Below are 21222 nucleotides of genomic sequence, written 5' to 3' on the forward strand. Positions count from 1 at the left end.
TTCGAACTTTTGAGGAACACTTGAGTTAAATCAGTAATTTTTCTAGGTTATGAGAATTTATTTTGGGTCTAATAAGCTTAAAATTATTGAACTTTATGTTACGAGAAACCTATAAAATAGAATTAAGAACGCCAAGAACTTATGGGTAATTGTGAAATTTTCGAAATTAAGGACAAAATGGATAATTTTAGAGAAAATTAAGAATTTTTTTTTCAATTTTAAGAAGTTTGGAGGAACTAGTTTAGCAGTAAGTGATAATCGAATGTTTTAAAGGATATGGATTTTCGATGATATAGGCTTGAAAGATATTTATAACCTTGAAACATCTGAGTTATAATGTTATAAAGAATGATAATCAAGGGTGTTGTAGGATGAATCAATATTGGGCTTCAAATTTAAGCGTTAGTGAGATAATGTTGTGGCAAATTAAGAATTTAGAGTGATAACAATTTAAGATAAAATTGATCAATTTGTTAAGTTATAAGATTGGACAGTAAGTTAACTTATTTTCGGGAGATTAAGGTTTGATGTAGTATAAGTTTTAATCATGATCCTAGAGTTGAAATTGTGTCTTTGCGAGGGTTAAAATTTTTCTAAAAGGTTGGGTATGACTGATGGTTATGTTTCTTGATAGATGCATGTAAGAATTGAGATAAACACCTTATCTTGAGGAATTTTTGAAAGCCATTAAGAAACTTGGGATTAAGTAGATATGTGTATTGAAGTTGTGTTATCTAAAGAATATTTGGGTTATGTAAGTAAATTACAAGTTTATGGGATTTGCGGTTATACGAAAATTTTGGGAGAAATAAAAAAAGAGAATTAGTTGTGTTCAATATAAGTTATCAATGAATGGATTAAATTTTTATAAGGTAAGAAATCTAAAATCTTGATATGGGGAGTTTAGAATTTTATGGGTTATAAGTGAAGTTTATAGATTAGAGTTAGTCCATCATTATCAGAGAGAACTGATTAAGTTTTATACGCTAGTATTAATTAAGCATTGATGATATGTAAGAATGCGACATTCGTTTCAATAAGGAAAGTCCAAGGGTCTTAGGCCTCAACTATATTATAAATGGGAAGGAAATAGTTTAAGCATGTAATTGGGGCTAGAAGAGCTTTAATATATAGGTAGAAGATCGATATTGTATAATTTTGGGTTTTATGGATTATCACTACTCGAAATTGAAGACTTGCAACCATTTTATATTTGGGGTGTACTTGTACATAGTTAAGTTACGTAAGTTTGGTGTCGTAAGGTAAAAAATCGATTTAAGGATCTTAGGCTAATATTAGTATGGGGTTGAGATAAGGTTTGACTGTTAAGGCACTGTTTGGTACACGAGATAAGGGTGAGATTGATAAATAATCCGCCTTATCCCACGTTTGGTACGTTTTTAAAAAGTCCATGATATTGATAAATACATTTTTAGAAGGATAAAACATCCTGAGTAAGAGGTGTGATAGTTCTAATTTAATGATAAAATATACTTCAAATTACTTAATTACCCCCATTTATTTAAATGCACTTAAGTTAATGTTAAATGTTTATTAAATACATACATATATACAAATATATAGATACATATATATACACACACAAATAGTTACTCGGCCCCTTAGATATGAAAAGGATTATAAAATATAAAGAAAAAGGTAAAAATCAAATTTGACCGATGATCACCTTTGAAAAAGGAAAAGAAATTGTTTAAATAATTTACAAAATAAGACAAAAGAAACGAAAATTATTCTTTAGGACCAGATATATATATATATAGCGTAATTTAAGAATTGAGATATGCAATTACAAGATCTTGATAACAATGAAATATAAGTTTTTGTGATAGGGTTAATTTTGTCATTACATGTCAATATATAAATTTAATCACTCTTGTTAAAATCATACCAAACATTCAACATATTATCTTATCATTATATTTATCCTTGATTTATCCTTATACTGTATATCCCTTACTTATCATATCCTATGTACCAAACTGTACCTAAGTGTATCACCGAGGATAGAAGTCGGTCAGTAAATTTTGCGGTTAAGGTTTCTTAAGTCGAACTGCATAAACGATAATGTAATAGGTATATGAATATTACTGGTATAATATAAAAAAAGTAAAGTGCGATAAGTTTGGGCATCTATCTCTAGTATGAGGAATATTAAGATAAGTCAAAATTTGAGACTATAGTAGAATAGAACTAAGTCATCATAGGTCGTTTTAAGTTACGTTTCGCAAACGAGGATTTTGAATTTAAATTTAATTAGGATTGAGGAGACGTAAGGACAACTTAAAACTTATTTTATCAGCATAGCACAGCGGAACCGTTGATTATTAGGATACTAGAATTTCAAATTCTTTGACTTATAAGTTGGTTTTCTAGGAATGTGTTCCACAAATTATTTGTATAACTCTCTGTTATCTTCGATTCGATAGTAAATTCGTAATTTTCTGATAAGAAACAAAGGAGATATGATTTTTATCGTACAACCGCACAAGCTATGCAATTTGTGTGTCACAAAACCCGCCGCCCTCTGTTATTTCGAATTATGCGACTTATAAGTTGGTTTTCTGAAAATGTGTTCAAAATATGATTTGTAGCACTCCTTGTTATCTTTGATTTGATAGCAAATTCGGAATTTTCTAATGATAAAAGAGGGAGATATGAGTTTTATCATAAAATAGCACAAGCTCTGAAATTTATGTGTCACAAAACTCGTGACCCTTCGTTATTTCACATTCTGCGACTTATAGGTTGGTTTTATTTCACATTCTGCGACTTATAGATTGGTTTCAGAAAATGTGTTCAACATATGATTTGTATCACTCTCTGTTATCTTTGATTTCATAGCAAATTCGTAATTTTCTGATAAGAAACGAAAGATATATGATTTTTATCGTAACATCGCTCAAGTTGTGAAAATTTGTGTGCATATGCTGGAGAATTCCAGCAACCTTTAAGGCTTGTTTCTAGATATTAAGTGGTCTGAAATAAGTGGGTTAGAGGCTGGTCATGGAGGTTTGAGTCATGGTTCGAGTTAGGAAAAATTTGGTTAAGTTTCGATTCGATTCGGGTTAAAACAGGGACTCCGGTCCAAATTTAAAACTAATCAATTAAATTTTGAAACGAGCTCGATTTTACGTCTAAGAAATACTTTTAATTATGTTTTGAGATGTTTTAAGGAGTTTGGTAAGCTTCTGGTCGAAATTTAGAGGTCTAGGGGTAAAATGGTCATTTTGGGTTTCCAAGGGCAAAATGGTCATTTTGTACCCGGGGGAGATTTTAGTCCTGGCAGCGCCCCGAGCACAAATTTATCATGCTTTTAAATGTTTATACATCATGATTATGATTTTTATGAAATTATGGAAAATAAATTGCATGTTAGGTTTAAGAAATTTACGCACGTGTATGATTTTGATAAGTGATGAAAATGATGACGTTTTGAAGGATGAGAATTAGTTGTGGCTTATCGAAATATATGTAAATGCTTAAGATGTATATGTAAATGCTGATGATGAGGCCTAGGCACGTGGGATGGGTAATACTGTCACTGTTGTCCGACAGTCGCCGGGTACCGCGGTTCTATGTATGATGGATCCATTGTAAATGATGAATGATGTACCACAGTCACAACTAATGAACTGAATTCACCAAAGAAAATGATGTATGATGATAATGATGAGCTGTTTTGACATATTATGATTTCATATGACACGTTTACATTTACGCTTTTTAAGCTCACAAAAGATATGTTCATTACAGTATTTTTCACTCTTGTGTGCCATGTACATGTACTTGCTATTAACGTTACATGTGTGTTGAGTCTTTAGACTCACTATGTGTGAATGATGCATGTGAGCTTATTGATTTGGAGGCTGGAGGTGATGATGACTGAACGAGCGGAGCTGGTGGCGCATGTTAACCCGAGGACCTTGTATTCTTCCGCAATAATATGCTTTTATGGGAACACGTTTAAACATTTTTTAATTGATTGATGAATTTATTTTGTTGAGGGTTTTTGACAGATTTTTTATGCTGGACATTTTATATTTTTAGACGGTAAATTGTTTAGGTTGGTTACTCTTTTCATAATTTTAATTTTAGTTATTTTATTCAGCAGTGGGATAATTTTACAAAATGTATGTTTTCGGATTTTATAATTTATATGGGCGGCCATAGCATAAAAAAAATGTTCAGTAGAATTTTATAATAAGTAGACGTTTCATTAAAAGTAATTTAGGTTCATTAAGCAATAAAATAATCCCATTAAGTCCAAAAACACTCCTGAAAAATATTTCGTTTAGACACGTTTTTGAAAATATTGCCCTAACCCTCAAAAATCCCATGACTTGCTAAAATTTGCGTACCGGTTAAAAATATGACCTGACGAGTAAAAATACTCCATCAACGCTCATTTTCGAAAATCACATTTAATTACACCATATATTAAATAATTATTTAATAAAAAAATTTCCTTAATTATCTCCGGTCTCCGTTCCTCGTTCGAGCACGAAATACTACTAAAAGCACTAATACGTGAAACTTTAATAAACCATATATCCATGAAATAATCATGCATTTAATACTTTAAAATAATTAAACACATATTTTAGTAAAACCCTAAATTACATGTAGTCAGGTTACGTAGCTCGAATTTCCTATACCTTACACTTGGTATTATTCTTTCAATATACTTATGAATATTCATTATAGGACCGAGTGTACGTCGCTTTACCAGAATCTATAAATAGTGGTAACAGTGTAATTCAAATCTTTTAAATTATATAGCATCTCAAATATCATGTTCCGATTGCTCTATTCGCACAAACAATTATTACATCCAACAATATTTCTCTCAATAATTGCACTCTTTGCAATTAATGAAAACTGAACTCGTGACCTTGACTCTGATACCAATTGTAGGATCGAACACTTGTCTTTTTAACAAAAGTTATAGCTAGTAGTAACGGTGCAACTCAAATCTTTTAATTCGTATAGCAACCAAACACCACGTTTCGATTGCTCAACCGAGCATAGACATTTATAACTCCTAACATTCATTAATAGTACTTACAATCAATATTCAATAATAATACTTATTGATATTTATGAAATAGAAGATATTTAAATATAACTTATATTTTGAAGTATTCATTAATAATACTTGTTGAAAACTTCAAGGTTAAATATCATCATATTATTTCATAAATATCAATATATACATGTATTAAGAATGAATACAAGTGTATAATATCAAATAAAGTATTATCTTGATATTATATGATACCCAAAATATATTATGAATGACTACTAATGATATCAAAAAATATAATGAATGAATACCGATAAATATTATGAATGATACTTTCATAAGTTTAGTAATCATTCATAATATTTAAATGGATACTCATAATTGATACAAAAAAGTATAATGAATGAATAGGAATAAATATTATAAATGATTACTCTCATAAGTTGATTAATCATTCATAATATTTATTAGTGAACTCATAAGTATAATGAAAAAACACTAAAAAGTATAATGAAGGACTTAATTGGTTGTATTATGTAATAAACAAACACTAAAAGTCAAATCCAACATTGACTTCATTAATCGTTACCACTCAAAAAAGTAGGGGTGTCAATCAGGTGGGTTGGATCAGGTTTCGGGTCAACCCGCAAATTTTTTTATTTTTTTTCAACCCGAACCCGAAACAACCCGAAAACCCCCAACCCGAACACGAACTCGTATAACCCGACTCAACCCGTCTAACCCGCCTAACCTGAATTTTATTAATTTTTTTAAAAAAAATTAATGGAAAAAATTCAAAAAAATAATAATAATATTTTAATTTAGACACATAATAACAAAATTTTCGATTTAAATTTGAAAGTTTATCATAGAAAATTAAAAGTATATTTACTAAATCAAATAAAAAAATTGTTAAAAAAAAAAAAATATGCAAAATAAATATTAAATGATGAATATTTATCATATAAATATACAATAAATTTTGTTCAAACATACAATATATAAAATATAGGTAATATTTTCAAAAAAAAAAAAATGTTTGCGGGTCAACCCGCGACCCAACTCGACCCAACCCGAAACCCGCCTAACATGGCACTAACCCGAATCCACCCAACCTGAACCCGAAAAACCTCAACCCGAACCTGATTTTTTTCGTGTTGGGTCGTGTCGAGTTGACGGATCGTGTCGCATTTTGACACCCCTACGAAAAAGTATTTTATGAAAAAATAAGATATTTGTTAACACTACTTAAGTACGTTTTAAGTCAATTGGTGTTTATCATATTTCCAGATGAGTACATAGCATGCTTATTTTAAAAAATAAATAATATTAATTAGTCATCCGATACATTTTCAATGACAACCAACGCTGATATCCAAGATCTCGTCTTGTCGACATTCGTTGTAATTAAGTCATATATCCAAGATCTCGTCTTGTCGACATTCAGTCAAAATTTATAATTATTAATCAAAACGCAATTTAATTTTTATACTAATGACGACATAAAGTACACACACATAGTCGCTAATAATCGGACTATTAGGTCCATTAGTCCAGAAAATTGAGTGTCTATCTGATGGTGTTGTTTTATATCCCTTAGATATTATTTCTACATTTTTTCATATTGTCGTTCATGTCACCAGTAGAGACGATATTACCCATTAAGATATGACATCACTCTTTTACTACCTACCTAGCCAACCAGATCAAGCTGTGCAGTTTGACGTACGATAAATTATCAGGAGGTCACTCATATCAGCACTACTCTAACTCGTGCACACTTAACCAAACATTTTTCGTAAAACCGAGAGTTCGTCGTTTTACAAAAAAATTGTAGCATAATCAGAATTCATTCGTAACACATATGTGTGTAATATATATTAGATTCTAGGAAACAGAGAAAGGGGACCTAAACTTTACAGAAAATTATATATATAATTAAATAATAATTTACATAAATAATAAGGTAGAACGTATCCGCAATTATTCGCATGAGTACATATACCTGACCAACAAATAATAATATATTGCATATAAAACTATATGGAATAAGATACATTCTATATGTTTATGTATGCAACTGATTCTTTAATTAATGTTATGTTATATAAATATTTTGAATCTAATAATTATTAACGAATATCACGTGCCTCAAAAAAAAAAAAATAAATGATAAGAGATAAATTAATAATATAATATTAATTATAAAATAATAAATAATACAATATTAGTACTAAAAAATTTACTAAAATCGATAAAGAAATAAAATTTTATTACAGTTTTATTATTAATATAAATTAACAAATATGTTTCATTATTTAGGTGGTGATGTTTATATATAATATTTATATTAAAATAATATAAAAGCAAAAAAATAAAATGCAGTTAACGTGAAATTGAAACTAAAATTTAGGCTTTGCTAGGCATTAATTAACAAAAAATAATACATAGGGATTGAATCTTAATTAAAACATAGTGCAAGAGGAATTTTCCCAATTTACTGGAAATTTAATTTAATAATTATTATATAAAAATGCAATTATATATATATATATATATATATGATTTCTTTTTCGTTCTCTCTCTTATTTACTATTGGGCAAAAACTTGTATGAGACGGTCTCACGGATCGTATTTGTGAGACGAGTCTCTTATTTAGATAATCAATAAAAAATATTACTTTTTATGCTAAGAGTATTACTTTTTATTGTGAATACGGTAGGGTTGACCCGTCTCACAGATTAAAATCCGTGAGACAGTCTCACATGAGACCCACTCTTACTGTAGTGGGTTTGTCACTGAATGCTGAACGAGGCAGAAATGTTCACGTGTCGCCTGTCCTACTTGGTTATTTACGGGTCGGGTCAACTTGGTTTGCTAACTCCCAAATTTAGTTCCTCCCAAAATTTCAAAAAATGAAAAGCCTTGTTTTTTTAAAAAATAATTAAATTAAAAAATTTCATATTTTTAAAAAGAGGGTAAATGTGCTTAAGTTTTTTTAATACGCTAGTTAAATGTGCTTGATTTTTTCTAAAAATAAAAGACATATTAGTTTATTAGCGTTTATAGGGGTTTGTGGTTTATGATAAGTTGATAACTCTAGTTTTTTAGCACAAAGTTATATTTATACATTTCATTTAAAATTGCAGGACTATTTATGTAATAAATTTTCTGTATTTTTAGGTCTTGAACAATAACTTTACTACTTTGAGAAGACTTAGGTCACTAAGCTATCAAAGGCTGTCCTATTTTTCTGATTTTTTTTATAAATATTTTCTTTTTCACAAGTCAGAAGTACTAAATTAACTAAAACAAGAAAATGAAGTAAGAGGAGACACGACCAGGCCCAATGGGGAGACCAAAGATCCTACATAGGTCGGCCCAACAGTAAGCCCAAAAGCTGGTCCTTCCCATTCCAAGCATCTTCACCAAAATCAAACCACAAAATCTACCGTGACTCTCATGGATGAGGATGTAGGCGACGGCTCCCCGTGCCGAGTAGTCGCCTCGACCGTCTTTCGGCCTCAGCTCCGAACAAAACTGAGGATCTTGGTTGACTTAAATGTTACTCATGCCCAAGGAACCGCGGTTCGTCTATAAAAAGACAAAAATCAAAACAGAAATCAGAACCGAGTGGTTACTGATGAGTTTCTATTATTAAAAGAAAAAACCAAAATCATGTGAAACTGTAAATTAATCTTAAGATTTTATAGTATATATAACTACCTTAAATTATGGAATTAAACTATTTGATAATGTTGATTAAATTTAACCCCTATTTTTATATCTTTATAATGATACGTAAATATTAGTATAATTTTATAATATTATTGTTGAACAGTTAGTTTAATAGTTATTTTTCCTTTTACTTAAATTCAAAAGAATAAATAGAAACTGGGACCGAGACCATTAAAACTAAAACGGTATCCGCGCAGTTTGGTTTGGAATCGGAACTATCAGTTTTAGAACTGTGGTTATGCTTACCTAAATGCGCGAATGTCTGCCTGCTTCGACTCACTTGGCTCGCCCGGCCAATTTTAGATCCTTCAGAATTTGCTATGAGAATATCGAAAATGAGAAACTTGGTCAAAGTACCAAGTTCAAATGTATATTCCTTCAGGTAAAGCGGAATAATTTGTTCTTTTGTTTTGTAGTTTGCTGCATTTTTCTGTTTGTAATTTTGTGAAAGATGTTTGATAAAAACTTGTGTGAGACGATCTCACGGATCGTATTTGTGAGATGGATCTCTTATTTGAGTCATCCATGACAAAAAAATATTACTTTTTATGTTAAAAGTATTATTTTTTATTGTAAATATCGGTAAGGTTGACCCGATTCATAGATTAGGTTTCGTGAGACGGTCTCACATGAGACTCACTCAAGATGTTTCATTCAGTGCTGAGAAGTAGGAGATTTATTTTTAATTCCTGATTTAGAGGAAATCAATCTTGTTTCTTCAGTAGGATTTAAAGCTTTTTAGTGCAGGTTCATATTTACATTGAGATCCTATTTGCAAGTGCTGGAAGAATATACACGGTTAGTTTAGTGTGTGTGAGATGTATTGCCAATCATTATCCAATTGGATTTTTTAGAGCGGGAGGGTGTAACAAAGAGAAATCAAGCACAACCCAATGACTTTTCTTCACAGGAAAAACTAAAACTAAAATTAATGGAGCTGCTCAAACAGACCATAAATGTGTGTAGAAATCCACTCCACAATCCCATAAGATTTGTATTTATCTTACATTTAGGTACTTTCAAACAAACACTCAGCCACGTTTTCACTCTCATCAAGACCATTAGCATAACAAGAGACAAAACGGGCAAAGAAATTTTTAGAAGCGGAACATAACAAACCTGAGTAAGAGTGTACATACATACTGCTTAATCTTTGACTGCCTTCAACCAATCATTTCCCCAGCTTGCACCATTTTACTGTTTTCCTCTTTTACCACGTTGAACATTGGGCAAATTCTTGTAATTTTCCATGGACTACCACCTGTCACCGCCAACAAACTTTCCATCACGTAGAATCATAGAAACAGGCGTTCCTTTCATATTCTTTTTCAAGGAAAACAGAGACACAAACTCAAGAAATTATAACTAAGATGAACAAGGTGATGTAGCGACTCATAAATAATATTTGGCTCGCTGTTGTTTACGCTTTTAGCCACTTTCAATTCGCAAGTACTACGGAAACAAGAAATAGTACCATGCCCACTATGTTCACTCGTGGCTAACATGAATTATCCACAAGAAACTTGAAAAAAGTCCCCAGAAAAGGGAAGAAATTGATACTTGCGTTTTACAACATGGATAAAAATCTTGTCAACGTATGAATAAACATGTTCCTCTTAAATTGAAATCTATGTTGTTTCTCTCTCTGTTCTAATTCGAGCAATCTACAGCTAAACCCTGTTTTTTAATCTACATGGAAATGGCAAACCGTGGTTCCAAGAAAAAGTCATGTTTCCCACTAGGTGACTGACCATGTTTCAAATGCAAAGAAATGTTGGTTCCTATGAAATTGATATATATAAGCAACTGAAATTTATAGCTACTCTTTCTTCTCATTGAACACACCGTTCTCGACTTTGCCATCATAACTTTGATAAGGAACTTCAATCATGGGTCTTGGGGCAGGGTGTCCACCAAAGTCTTCTGGAAAGCATTCAAAATCAGGACCAAAATTGAACTTAACAACACAATTCGGTTGGTTTGGAAGAGTGTACATTGATGCAGCAGGGTAGTAGTGGCCGCCAAAAAGATTATCAAAAGCAACCCCTTGGCATACTCCATTCTTGAAAAAAGACATCTCACTTCCTGCCCGACACCAAAAAAATGGTCTCATCAACAACTCAATGGTAGATTAATCACGTTACTACAATTACATGTTGAAGAATGAAACTTCAAATAAGGAACCAAAATAAACAGCAAATTGGCAAACTGTACAGCAGAAAATAACTTGAATAAATAATATAACTGGCCACCTGACCGGAATTTTTCTACTGAAATTGAAGAAAAGGGCAACAAATAATGCATTTCTGCACTATTTCAAACGAAAGTCACAAACATGCCCCAGTAGCTATATTCATATACTTTTGAGGAAGTTTCAATTCCATGCTGAAACCGGGTTCACCAGAGAGTCGTGTACACAAAAAATCCAAACTAGTCCCTCTGATTATAAACACAATCCAGCCAAAAAAGCATGGCTTGTAACTTATAAGTCCATGTGGAACTAATCCAAAACATAAAGCAACCATAATTGCTACACGATCTCACAATTTGAGAAAAAAATATTAAATTACTTTATCGTTCAACTACAGTCCCTAGACCAAAAAAAAAAACATTTCTGCGCCTGCATCCAGCTTTGGAAACATTCCACAAATAAACAGACATTAAATGCCTGCTGGAAATTAAAAATGGCGATCAAGGTACCTACATATATCTCTCGTCCAGCTAGTTCATAAATACCTAATATACCCATCATCTATACCTTTCACAGACAAGCTAATCAGGTTTCAAAGCTATGAAAAAGATTGAAACAAATTTCTCTACCTCTTCACATGATTTTCTATTCCAACTGGAGTATTTCATTTCCAAAGATATTGCACCCACTAACTTTAACTTGTTAAAGAATAATGAAGAGATCACATCAACCTGAATATAAGGCATTTTCTCAAAGCCAACAATCGACAGTTCTTACTCATTCGAAATCTTAACAGACAAACAATTAAGCAAAGCAAGCAAAAGAATCAAGTAAAACCTGGGTTTTCTAACAGGCAACCCAAAATAAAACTGAAATAAAAAACCAAAGCAGAGAACACCATGTAGGACAAAGCTTCATATCAAGAATAGTACAAAGACATAGCTAGAACACTGTAACTAGAGGGTACATTAAGTTGGTGTTTCTCTCTTTCTGTTATTCCAAAACTTAGGGCATGCTTGGTAGAAGGGAACATGGTAGAAATGGAATGACCATTACTATCTCATTCCTTTTACCCATTATTGGTATGACATTGGAATATCGCTTTCTAATGAGAATGGCCATTCTAATATTCATGGAAATAGCTATTCCATCCATTTTCCCACTCCTCATTTAATCCTCATTTCGATAAAATGTTTTCCTTATTTAGCTAAACTAGTATAAATCTATATCATTCTGAATAATAAGAACAATAAACATTTTTGAGTATTTTGAAATTTAATCAAGAAATTATTTGACAATTAAAAATAATTTCATTCCATTCATGTTTCATTTTTTTGGTACTCATCATTTAAATAGAATAAACCCATCATTCTATTCCTATTCTCATTTCATTCCAATGTTTATTCCAGTCCTATGTTATTCTATTCCATTATATCAATCATGACTTGAAACTCATGTCATTTTTATACAAAAATTACAAGCAGAATTTCCAACTAAACGTCATTGAATTTATCCAATCATTAACTTCAAATGGGATATTTACTCAATCATTCCCTTTCCTCAGCGTTTTCAAAAATTTTACGTCATCAACCATTACCCACTATCCATCACCTACCATATGAGACTATCAAAATAAATTATTCAAACACCATTCAAAGTTCTTTCTTCTCGTCCAAAACCATTCTATGATAGATACCGATCCAACACAACCTTCAATGAACTCGAGTACCCAACTTTAAAAGAATACAATGAAATGATCTAGGTTTATTTGTTGATCGAATGAGAGGCCGGTTAATTCATTCCTCTAAGGCAAGTGATTGGCTTAATCTAGATGGAAGATTTAACAATTTATGGATCAATTGTAGTATTAACACATTTATTCGCTAATCCTTTGGTTTAATCTTAGAAATAGGAAAGAAACATATTTTTCCAAATTTTATAGCCATGGATTACATGCATACTACCAGAGACGAAAATGTCTATTTGAAACGTAATACAAAGTTTCAACCATAGACCAAATAATCACTTTGATCAGAAAAGTAAAATTGGGAACTTCTTCAAAATGATCCTATTAAACGATAATCCTTGAAATTTGCAAAAGCAGTAGCATAGACGGTTCAACGATGCTTCATAAAACGGATTCCATTGGCATTACTAGGAAGCAATTTCTGCGGCACATGAGCCCATACTTTCTAATTTATCCCATGAGTTCCCACACCACGGTAGGTACGAGATCCAGAGCCCAAGGCGGCTGGGATTCCAGATAATGGAGTTTACCATTTTTGCTCAAACAAAAGCTGTGGCTGCTGAATTGCCATTGACAATAGAAAGGATTTTATTTCCTAATTTCTTTGGTTACCAAAAAAGTAGTGGTTTTGCTCTCCTTTTCAATTTTGGAAAGAACCCATTTTCGATAATCGTGGGACTTTTATATACTAATCTTATTCATTTTTTCGTCGCTCCTTGCTGTTTTATTTTGTCTAGGATTTTGGGCTTCTATTTGTTTTGTATTTTTATCTATATGCAAGATTCTCTAGTGCACACCAAGTATTTCTAGAAAGTTCTCTGTTGGGATCTCACTTCTAATCACTGCTCTGGCACTGTTGAAGATGGCTAAGAAAAAGAATTATGGTGAATCGCAAAGACTCGCCCCTATGGTGTGTGTATATCGTGTGCCATGTTGTCAAAAGCACTCGCCTCGGAAAAAGAATTACGGTGAATGGCGAAGACTCCCCCCTATGGCGTGCGTATATCGTGTGCAATGTTGTCAAAAGCGCTCGCCTCGGTCGTTCAAGCGCAAAGTGACGCGAGGCGCAAGGCATGCGCTCCGGGACACTCCGAAGCCCATCAGGTTGATTAAGCACACGCTTCTGTGCGCTTCGCTTGGAGGCGACGGTTGATCGCTTGTGCGCTTCATAGAAGCCGCACAATTTTTTTAAAAAACTTTTTGCAGACTCAGTCCCTACAATTTTATACGTCCAAATTTAAGCCCAGCCTATCTGCAGACTTGAAATCTCTCCACCCTCACTGCATCGCCTCTGCTTCGCCGCCGCGTCTCTGCCGTGCAGCCGCCGCGTCTCCACCATCCCTGCCGTGTTCTCTTCGCATTTGCTACCCAAATTTGGTAAACGCTAATTTTAGGAATTTCTGGAAAAAAATTTAAATTGTGGTTTTTTAATTTTTTATAATGTAATAGGTGATTGATATTTATATTTCAGTATTTAATCATGTCAAACACAGCAATTTTGTCAAATCGAAAGGATATTGTCTGGAATTACGCAACACTTCTGGATCCTAAAAATCCAAATATTGTATGTTATTTTTGTGGTCAAATAACAAATGGTGGGATTTATCAGAACAAACTACATTTAGTTGAAGACTATAGAAATGTGAAAGCTTGTCCAAAATGTTTGGAGCATGTTAAAGAAAAAATCAAAGAGTTCATGCAAAGAAAGAGTGTTTTGAAGAATCAAAATGGATAATATACTTCATTTTTATCCATTTTGATGATATTGTTGATTTGGAAAAAGATAAAGATGAGGATGATATTCAAACTAAAGGGAAACAACCATTATCCGGTTCAAGTACTACGGTGCAGGGTAAAAGGTGTAAACAAACAAGGCCTATTGACCTTTATTTTGTGAAAGATATAGAAGAAAATGCCAGACAGAGATGTGTGAAAAATAAAGGCCAGCATGATGAAAAAAGAAGAAATTAAGAGAAGATGAGGTTCAGAAATTTGCTACGTGGATGAATGATGCCGGAATTCCTTTCAATGCCGTTGAATATGATTCTTTGCAACCCTTTATTGATGCTATTGAGACTTTTGGAGTGAGAATGAAACCTCCATCATATCATGAAGTAAAAGTTAAGTATTTGAAGAAGGAGTTACAAATATGAACTTGTTTCTCAAATCCACGAAGAAGATCATGCTAGGTATGGTTCCACAATCATGACAGATGGGTGGACAGATAAAAAAAAATTAGAACTCTAATAATGTTTTTGGTAATGGTCCTAAAAGAAGCATATTTGTTGAATTAGCCGATGCTTCAAGTTATTCTCACACAGCAGATAAGATGTATAAGTTACTAAATTTGTGAATCGAATTGGAGAATAGAACGTGGTCCAGGTTGTAACGGATAATACAAGTTGCAATTTTGGAGCACGTAATATTATAAATTGAATTACAAATCAGATTTTTTTTTAAAATTTTTAAAGAAAATTAACTTTATTTTTTCAGATTTGTCTTTTGGAAAACAATTTCTCATGCTTGTATTTAACTCCTTGTGCAGCTCATTGCTTAGATTTGATGCTTGAGGAAATATTCAAAATCCATAATCTCAAAAAATTGCATGAACGGATATGGATGATGAAGGATTATATTTACAATAGACCACAATTAGTCCACAACTATGATCGTGTGTATATTTGGATTTTTGAGTACATAAATTATTTGTCCACCAGATTAAAACTTTTTGGCTATTCCCCTGTGCAATACTTTCTTCCTTTTTGCTAGACTCAAAAAATGAATGGTTCCAACCAATAACAGCCGAAGCTAATTTGTTAGCTCGTTCTGTTTAGCCACACTAGTTAGATGCAAGGTGGCAAGAAAAGAAGGTGAAGAAAGAGATACTCTGCCGCAGCCTGAGAAAACTTCGACGGAATTGATCTATAAAAGCCCATCAAGAACAGACGAATGTAACTGTATCCATACTTCCTCTTTTGACCAATATCTGAATGAGAAATGAGATGACGAACCCTCACGTGGTCTTAACTGACATAGTAATTCTCCATTTTTCAATGATCCAGCACGCTAAGGGCAGTACTACAAGCCACGAAACCAAAGATAGCTAAAGCCACTAAATAATAAGATAAGTAAGCTTCCTCAAACCAAGCAAACAAATAGGGTGTGAGAACATTCTGACCTCTCTAAGACTAAGAGGGGCTGCCTGCCACTGGGAGAAGACTGGATTCCAACTTGCAAGAAAATCCAGTTACGAGTAAGTGGAGAAGAAAGATCTCCAGAGATTCTTATCACAAATCCATTCGCCCAAGACAATGACTTTGTTATTGACACTTACAAAGCACACATCGCCAAATTAAGTGTTATCATATACATAGCTCTCAAACAAAAGTCAAATATTGGTTCACATCAGTTCTACACTAGCAATGATCAAGAACACAATATGCATTGAAACAACCTACGTACAAAGAACAAAGATGTACTCACCAGGAACAACTTTGGGGGAATAATCTTTGGCATCAGGGGCACAAGCATAGCGCTGCCCCTTGTACCAAACCATTCGCTGAGGATAGGGCGCGTAAGACCCTCCATCTGGTAAATTAATGTAAAACCCAATAACATCACCTTCTTTATAACCTTCGTCCCCATACTTCTCCCTTAAAGCCTTGTGCACTTTACTGCCATCAACATCTCTGTACCCGAAACTATTCTCATCGTATCCCACTGGTGCCTGCAAGTCGCCTTTATCTGTCGACCACCCCAACCTCGTATGCCCTGTCTCTCCTAAATGCACCACTTTGATTTCAAAATACCATGCACCTTCACTCACCCCCCGAGTAGCTCTCACCATTCTATACCCCTTAGTGCTTCCCGCATTTAATCTATCTTCACTGAGTTCAACCTTTTCCGCCTTGTACAACTTTGAAAGACATATTTTCAAGTCTGGGCTGTCGTCGTTTTTGTCGGGAAATCTTGGGATTGGAGTGATTAAAACTTTACCCTCGGCCGAGAGCTCACCGCTTGCTGCCTTCTTGGAGTTATGACCATTGTTGGAGACGTGCTTGGTCTTTTTCTTCCCCTTCCTGGAAGTGGTGGTCCACACATCCTTGCTCTTCTTCTTCGGCTTCTTCACGGCATGTGCTGGCTTACCGTTCGTAAAAGGCAACGGCGTATTCGTATCAGCGCTTGAGGGCATTACAGAAATTCCGGCATCCGAAGAATCGCCTTTCGGCAATTCGGAAAGCTGCTTTTGCTTCTTCGTAGTATGGTCCTCTTCTTCTCCCTCCTCGTCTTCTTCTTCATCTTCCTCTTCGGCATCCGTTTCTGGGTGCAAAGTCGGAGTTCCATAATTGGAGGTCTCGTCAGAGGAGATCTCCTCGGAGGCTGCGTGTTCCAGCTCTTCCTTAGAACCATTCACGTTATCGACATCGGTTTCCCGCTCGGCCTTAGCTACTGAGACAGCGACGACGGTAGTATAGGTGTCGCCGCCGTTCACGGTGGTGGTCGGTGTTTGAACGGACTCCATTGTAGATATTAGAGGCATTGAAGGAAAATCAGATGAAATAAAATTTCTTTGGACTAAAATATGATATGGGCTTTAGATATGCAACAAGGCCCGAAAGAAACCATGAACTATTTACACTTTATTTCTAGTTTTTTTTTAAAAATTTATAAATACTTTTTACTAGTTTATCTATATTATATATAAAAATTAGTAGTTCTACTATGTGATATCAATCAGCTTTTATAAAAATACACTTTTTATTTCGATAAATAATATTTTTCATATAATGTACTCATAACTACAAAATCTAATCTCCTTTAAAAATTCAAAAAATCGTATATTATCTTTACAAATCACATATTAATATAATGACAAAACATTGTGTGAAATAGTCTCACATGTCGTATTTTGTGAGACAGATCTCTTATTTGGATCATCTATGAAAAATATAACTTTATATGTTAAAAATATTACTTTTTATTGTGAATATCGATAGAGTTTACTCGTATCATAGATAAAGATTCGTGATAATGTCTCACAAAAACCTACTCTAATATAATTATATTATTTTCATTCAAATAATAATTAAAAACTATAACAAATTTTATGAATTGACTCGATTTATTAATGATCATGATACATACACATAATACTAATTATTTTACACGAGCATCGTGTGTGCGTCATTCGCTAGTTACTATTACTCTTCACACACACATACACACACACGCAAACAGTAACGATTGTACACACACATTGTATGCAATATAATACATGAATATAATTGTTGTATCCAAAATTAAATAACAAGCTCAAATTATTATAGCCCAAATAAAAACTAAAACATGTCAGTTTAAGGCCCATTAGGTTGGAAGATTAATTAGTTTTGAGAAGATGTGCTTTATGTTTGTGCATGCTGATTGCACATATTGAGGAAGTTGACTCATGATCCACGACCAATGATCGTGGAAGATGGGCCAAAGAAGTTGGAGGAATATAGATAAAAGCAGATGCCTCAACAAACAAGAAAAAGCTCTCTTAAATTTAGCTTAATGATATCAAATAATTCCATTAGAATTTTCTTTGTTTCCTTGAGTTTTAGCACATTCCTTCAGTTTTTCCAATTTTATTTGTAAAATATTTATTCTAATTGAACCAACAACTCTGCAAAGCTTGATTGAAGAAGTCGGATTATTACGTCTGTTATGTGTAGGAGTGTTATAGATTGGATTTTAATTATTTATGCTATTTTTGAGATCTTTGGGTTTAAGTTTGGTTGACTGTTTACGATTTTTTTTTTTTATTTAACTGCAGTAGATTTGTTCAATTAGTCGGAGTTATTTAATTATTTAAAAATGTGAATGATTCGATTTAATTATGCATATGTGTAAATATACTTCAGCCAAAGCTTTATTTTTTATAAATAAATCTAGTAGTATTTTAGCAGTAGACGTTTCTGTTCATCGCAAATTGTGCAAAGAACTGAGTCATGCCTACAAGCATTTGAACCTGAAGGTCTGGTGGTGGACGTGAAGGGCAAACTCTCTCCTCATCACGAGCCTCACGGTCGATCACACGTCTATGAGGCATGTTGTTCCACAATTTAACCTAACACATAACCAACATGCATAACCGAAATATTCATATAACATGTTAAAATGATTCAAAAACTTGAATATGAAGTTTAAAGAAACTCGTACTTAAAACTTAATGCATTTAAAACCGTAAAGACTTACAGATTTGAGGCGTGACTTCATGAGTTTCTCGCAACCAGCAGTGGCAAAACCTATATCAGGAAACCTTGCGCTCCGATACAAACTGTGACGAACTGTGTCTTAAAATACTAATACTTTAACATTTGTGGGAAAATTTAAAATTTTCTTATTAAATAATTTATTATAAATATAACTCATAAAATAAATAACGGTCATCATTCATACTAAAATAAAATTAATTTTAAGACTCCATCATTTAAAATAAATCACAAACATCCAAAAATGACTATTTTAATTTAAAAATAGTCTAAAAACCCATAAATTTAATTTGCTTGTCACCAATACTAATATATAAAAAGTCAGAGTAAACAGTTTAAAAACAGGCGTGATAATATAACTCAAACTACAAGGTCCTCGGGTTTGCACTGCCATTGGCCCGAGCCTGCTTATTGGTCGCCGCCTCATGTCTCCTCAACTACATCATCTGAACCGATCAAGTCTGGCGAGTCTAATGACTTAGCATGCATAAACTTTAAATAACGAATAATACGTAATAAAAATCCATGCAATTTAAACTCAGTTTGTACATAAAATATTATAAGCATAATTATGTGTGAACGCGACTTTCCTGCAATAAACAATTTTATAAAAATCATAAAATCATATTTTCATACTTTTCATGCATAATCGTAAACGTAAATAATTTTGAGTAGAGTTTTGTTCAATGCAAATAGCCCATAACTTAAATCGTTCAATCAAATTAAACCAGAGTACTGGGCCAACAGTGATCACCACAGCCCTTGGATTGGATGTCTGCTCCCTAACATAACATAATCTCCCGAAGGAGTTGAAGAGATCCTCGGACACGTTCTCTGGTTTCCAAACCCGTAACATAATTTGGCTATAAGACAAATCAAATAGCTCAGAAACATTATTTTGTACGTGATACATATTTACGAACATCGTGGACTTCGTTGGAACACCCTAGACATGCTGCCAAAACATCAATATTTAATTAACCAAACATAACTCGCACTCGGACACGTACGATTCCCGAATTAAATAAAATAGCCTACGACCTACCGAACAACATGGGACTCGAACCAAACTTAGCCAAAACACGTCTCAGACTATAGCCACGAGCTCCTAAATAGTCCATGCACTGAACTGCACCATCAAGACCGGCCATGACAGCCCTTCACATGAGAACCAATTCTGTGCAGCTGTAGTTTTCTAGTTCCAGCCACCTAGCTGCAACTCCAGACCATGAACCACCATAACCAGACTCATCCTAGGACCCTTAGAGACTGCCTAAACCATAGCCAAGAGCCCCTAAATAGTCCATGCACTGAACCCCACCAGAAACCCACCTACATCTCCTTGCATGCAAAAACACGCATAATCCATCCAGCCCACGACTTCTTTCTGTACCAGCGGCTCCTACCCCTTTCCAGACAATCTACCAGTGTCTAAAAACACTCCAAATCATACTAATACAGCAGCAGCATGTCCCATGAACCCAGCCGAAGCACACGCCACCAAGATTTGGAAGAATACGTGAGTTCCAAGCACAAATGTCCAAAATCTTTTTAAAACCGTTTTGATTCATATGAGGCTATATAAAATTGTTTCTCATGCACTTTTATCATCAAATACAATATATAACATGATCGATGCATTAAAGAAGGGTTTAGACATGCCTTTGCATTTTTAAACACGCTCGAACCATCGAATATTGTTGCGGGGAAAACAGTGGGTGATCGGAGTAATGTTTCGATTGTTTTTCTTGCGTAACAATGGCATGAAACAACCGTGCTATGTGTGAGCGAGTGATCGGTGATGATAGAACCAAGAATAGGGCAAAAATCCTAGCCCCTTATTGCACAAAAACTCACGGCTTTATGTGTGTGTTTTGAGTGTGTGAAATTGGGTGTTCAATGTGTGTGCGTGAGGGGTTCAGTGCGATCAAACTACGTCATTTACTGTCTTTTTCCCCCCTTTTGTATTCATTAAATTTGTACCGGATTTTGACCAGCAACTTGGACTTCTCTCACCTGATAGAATAGTTAAATGATAAATTAATTATTAGCTTGACTTAAAAAATTAAATCTCAAAAAAAATTATATTAGAGGGTAATTTTTTAAAATATATAAATTAAATTCTTGTTAAATTTATTTTGTATGAAATAATATATAGTTTAATTCTATTAAGTTAAATTAATTATTTTAAAATTAAATAATATTATATTAATAATAATATTTTTACCAGTTGTTAACAATTTCTTGA

General features: G+C 33.4%; 1 protein-coding gene and 1 long non-coding RNA gene across 2 annotated transcripts; both read right to left on the reverse strand.

The window, feature by feature from the left end:
• Nucleotides 1–9822: 9822 nt before the first annotated feature.
• LOC140841356 (protein TRAUCO-like) lies at nucleotides 9823–17304 on the reverse strand. Its single transcript, XM_073208708.1, has 3 exons — nucleotides 16204–17304; nucleotides 10628–10867; nucleotides 9823–10043 (listed from the first exon to the last, which is right to left on the reverse strand). The coding sequence occupies exons 1-3, from the start codon at nucleotides 17258–17260 to the stop codon at nucleotides 9946–9948; spliced, it is 1395 nt and encodes a 464-aa protein (XP_073064809.1). The 5' UTR covers nucleotides 17261–17304; the 3' UTR covers nucleotides 9823–9945.
• On the reverse strand, nucleotides 13915–16194 carry LOC140841357 (uncharacterized). Its single transcript, XR_012120140.1, has 2 exons — nucleotides 15899–16194; nucleotides 13915–15798 (listed from the first exon to the last, which is right to left on the reverse strand). It is a non-coding gene; the product is annotated as an uncharacterized lncRNA (long non-coding RNA).
• Nucleotides 17305–21222: the final 3918 nt, after the last annotated feature.

This window comes from Primulina eburnea, chromosome 9 (assembly GCF_022965805.1).
Source record: "Primulina eburnea isolate SZY01 chromosome 9, ASM2296580v1, whole genome shotgun sequence".
In the NCBI taxonomy this organism is placed as follows: Eukaryota; Viridiplantae; Streptophyta; class Magnoliopsida; order Lamiales; family Gesneriaceae; genus Primulina; species Primulina eburnea.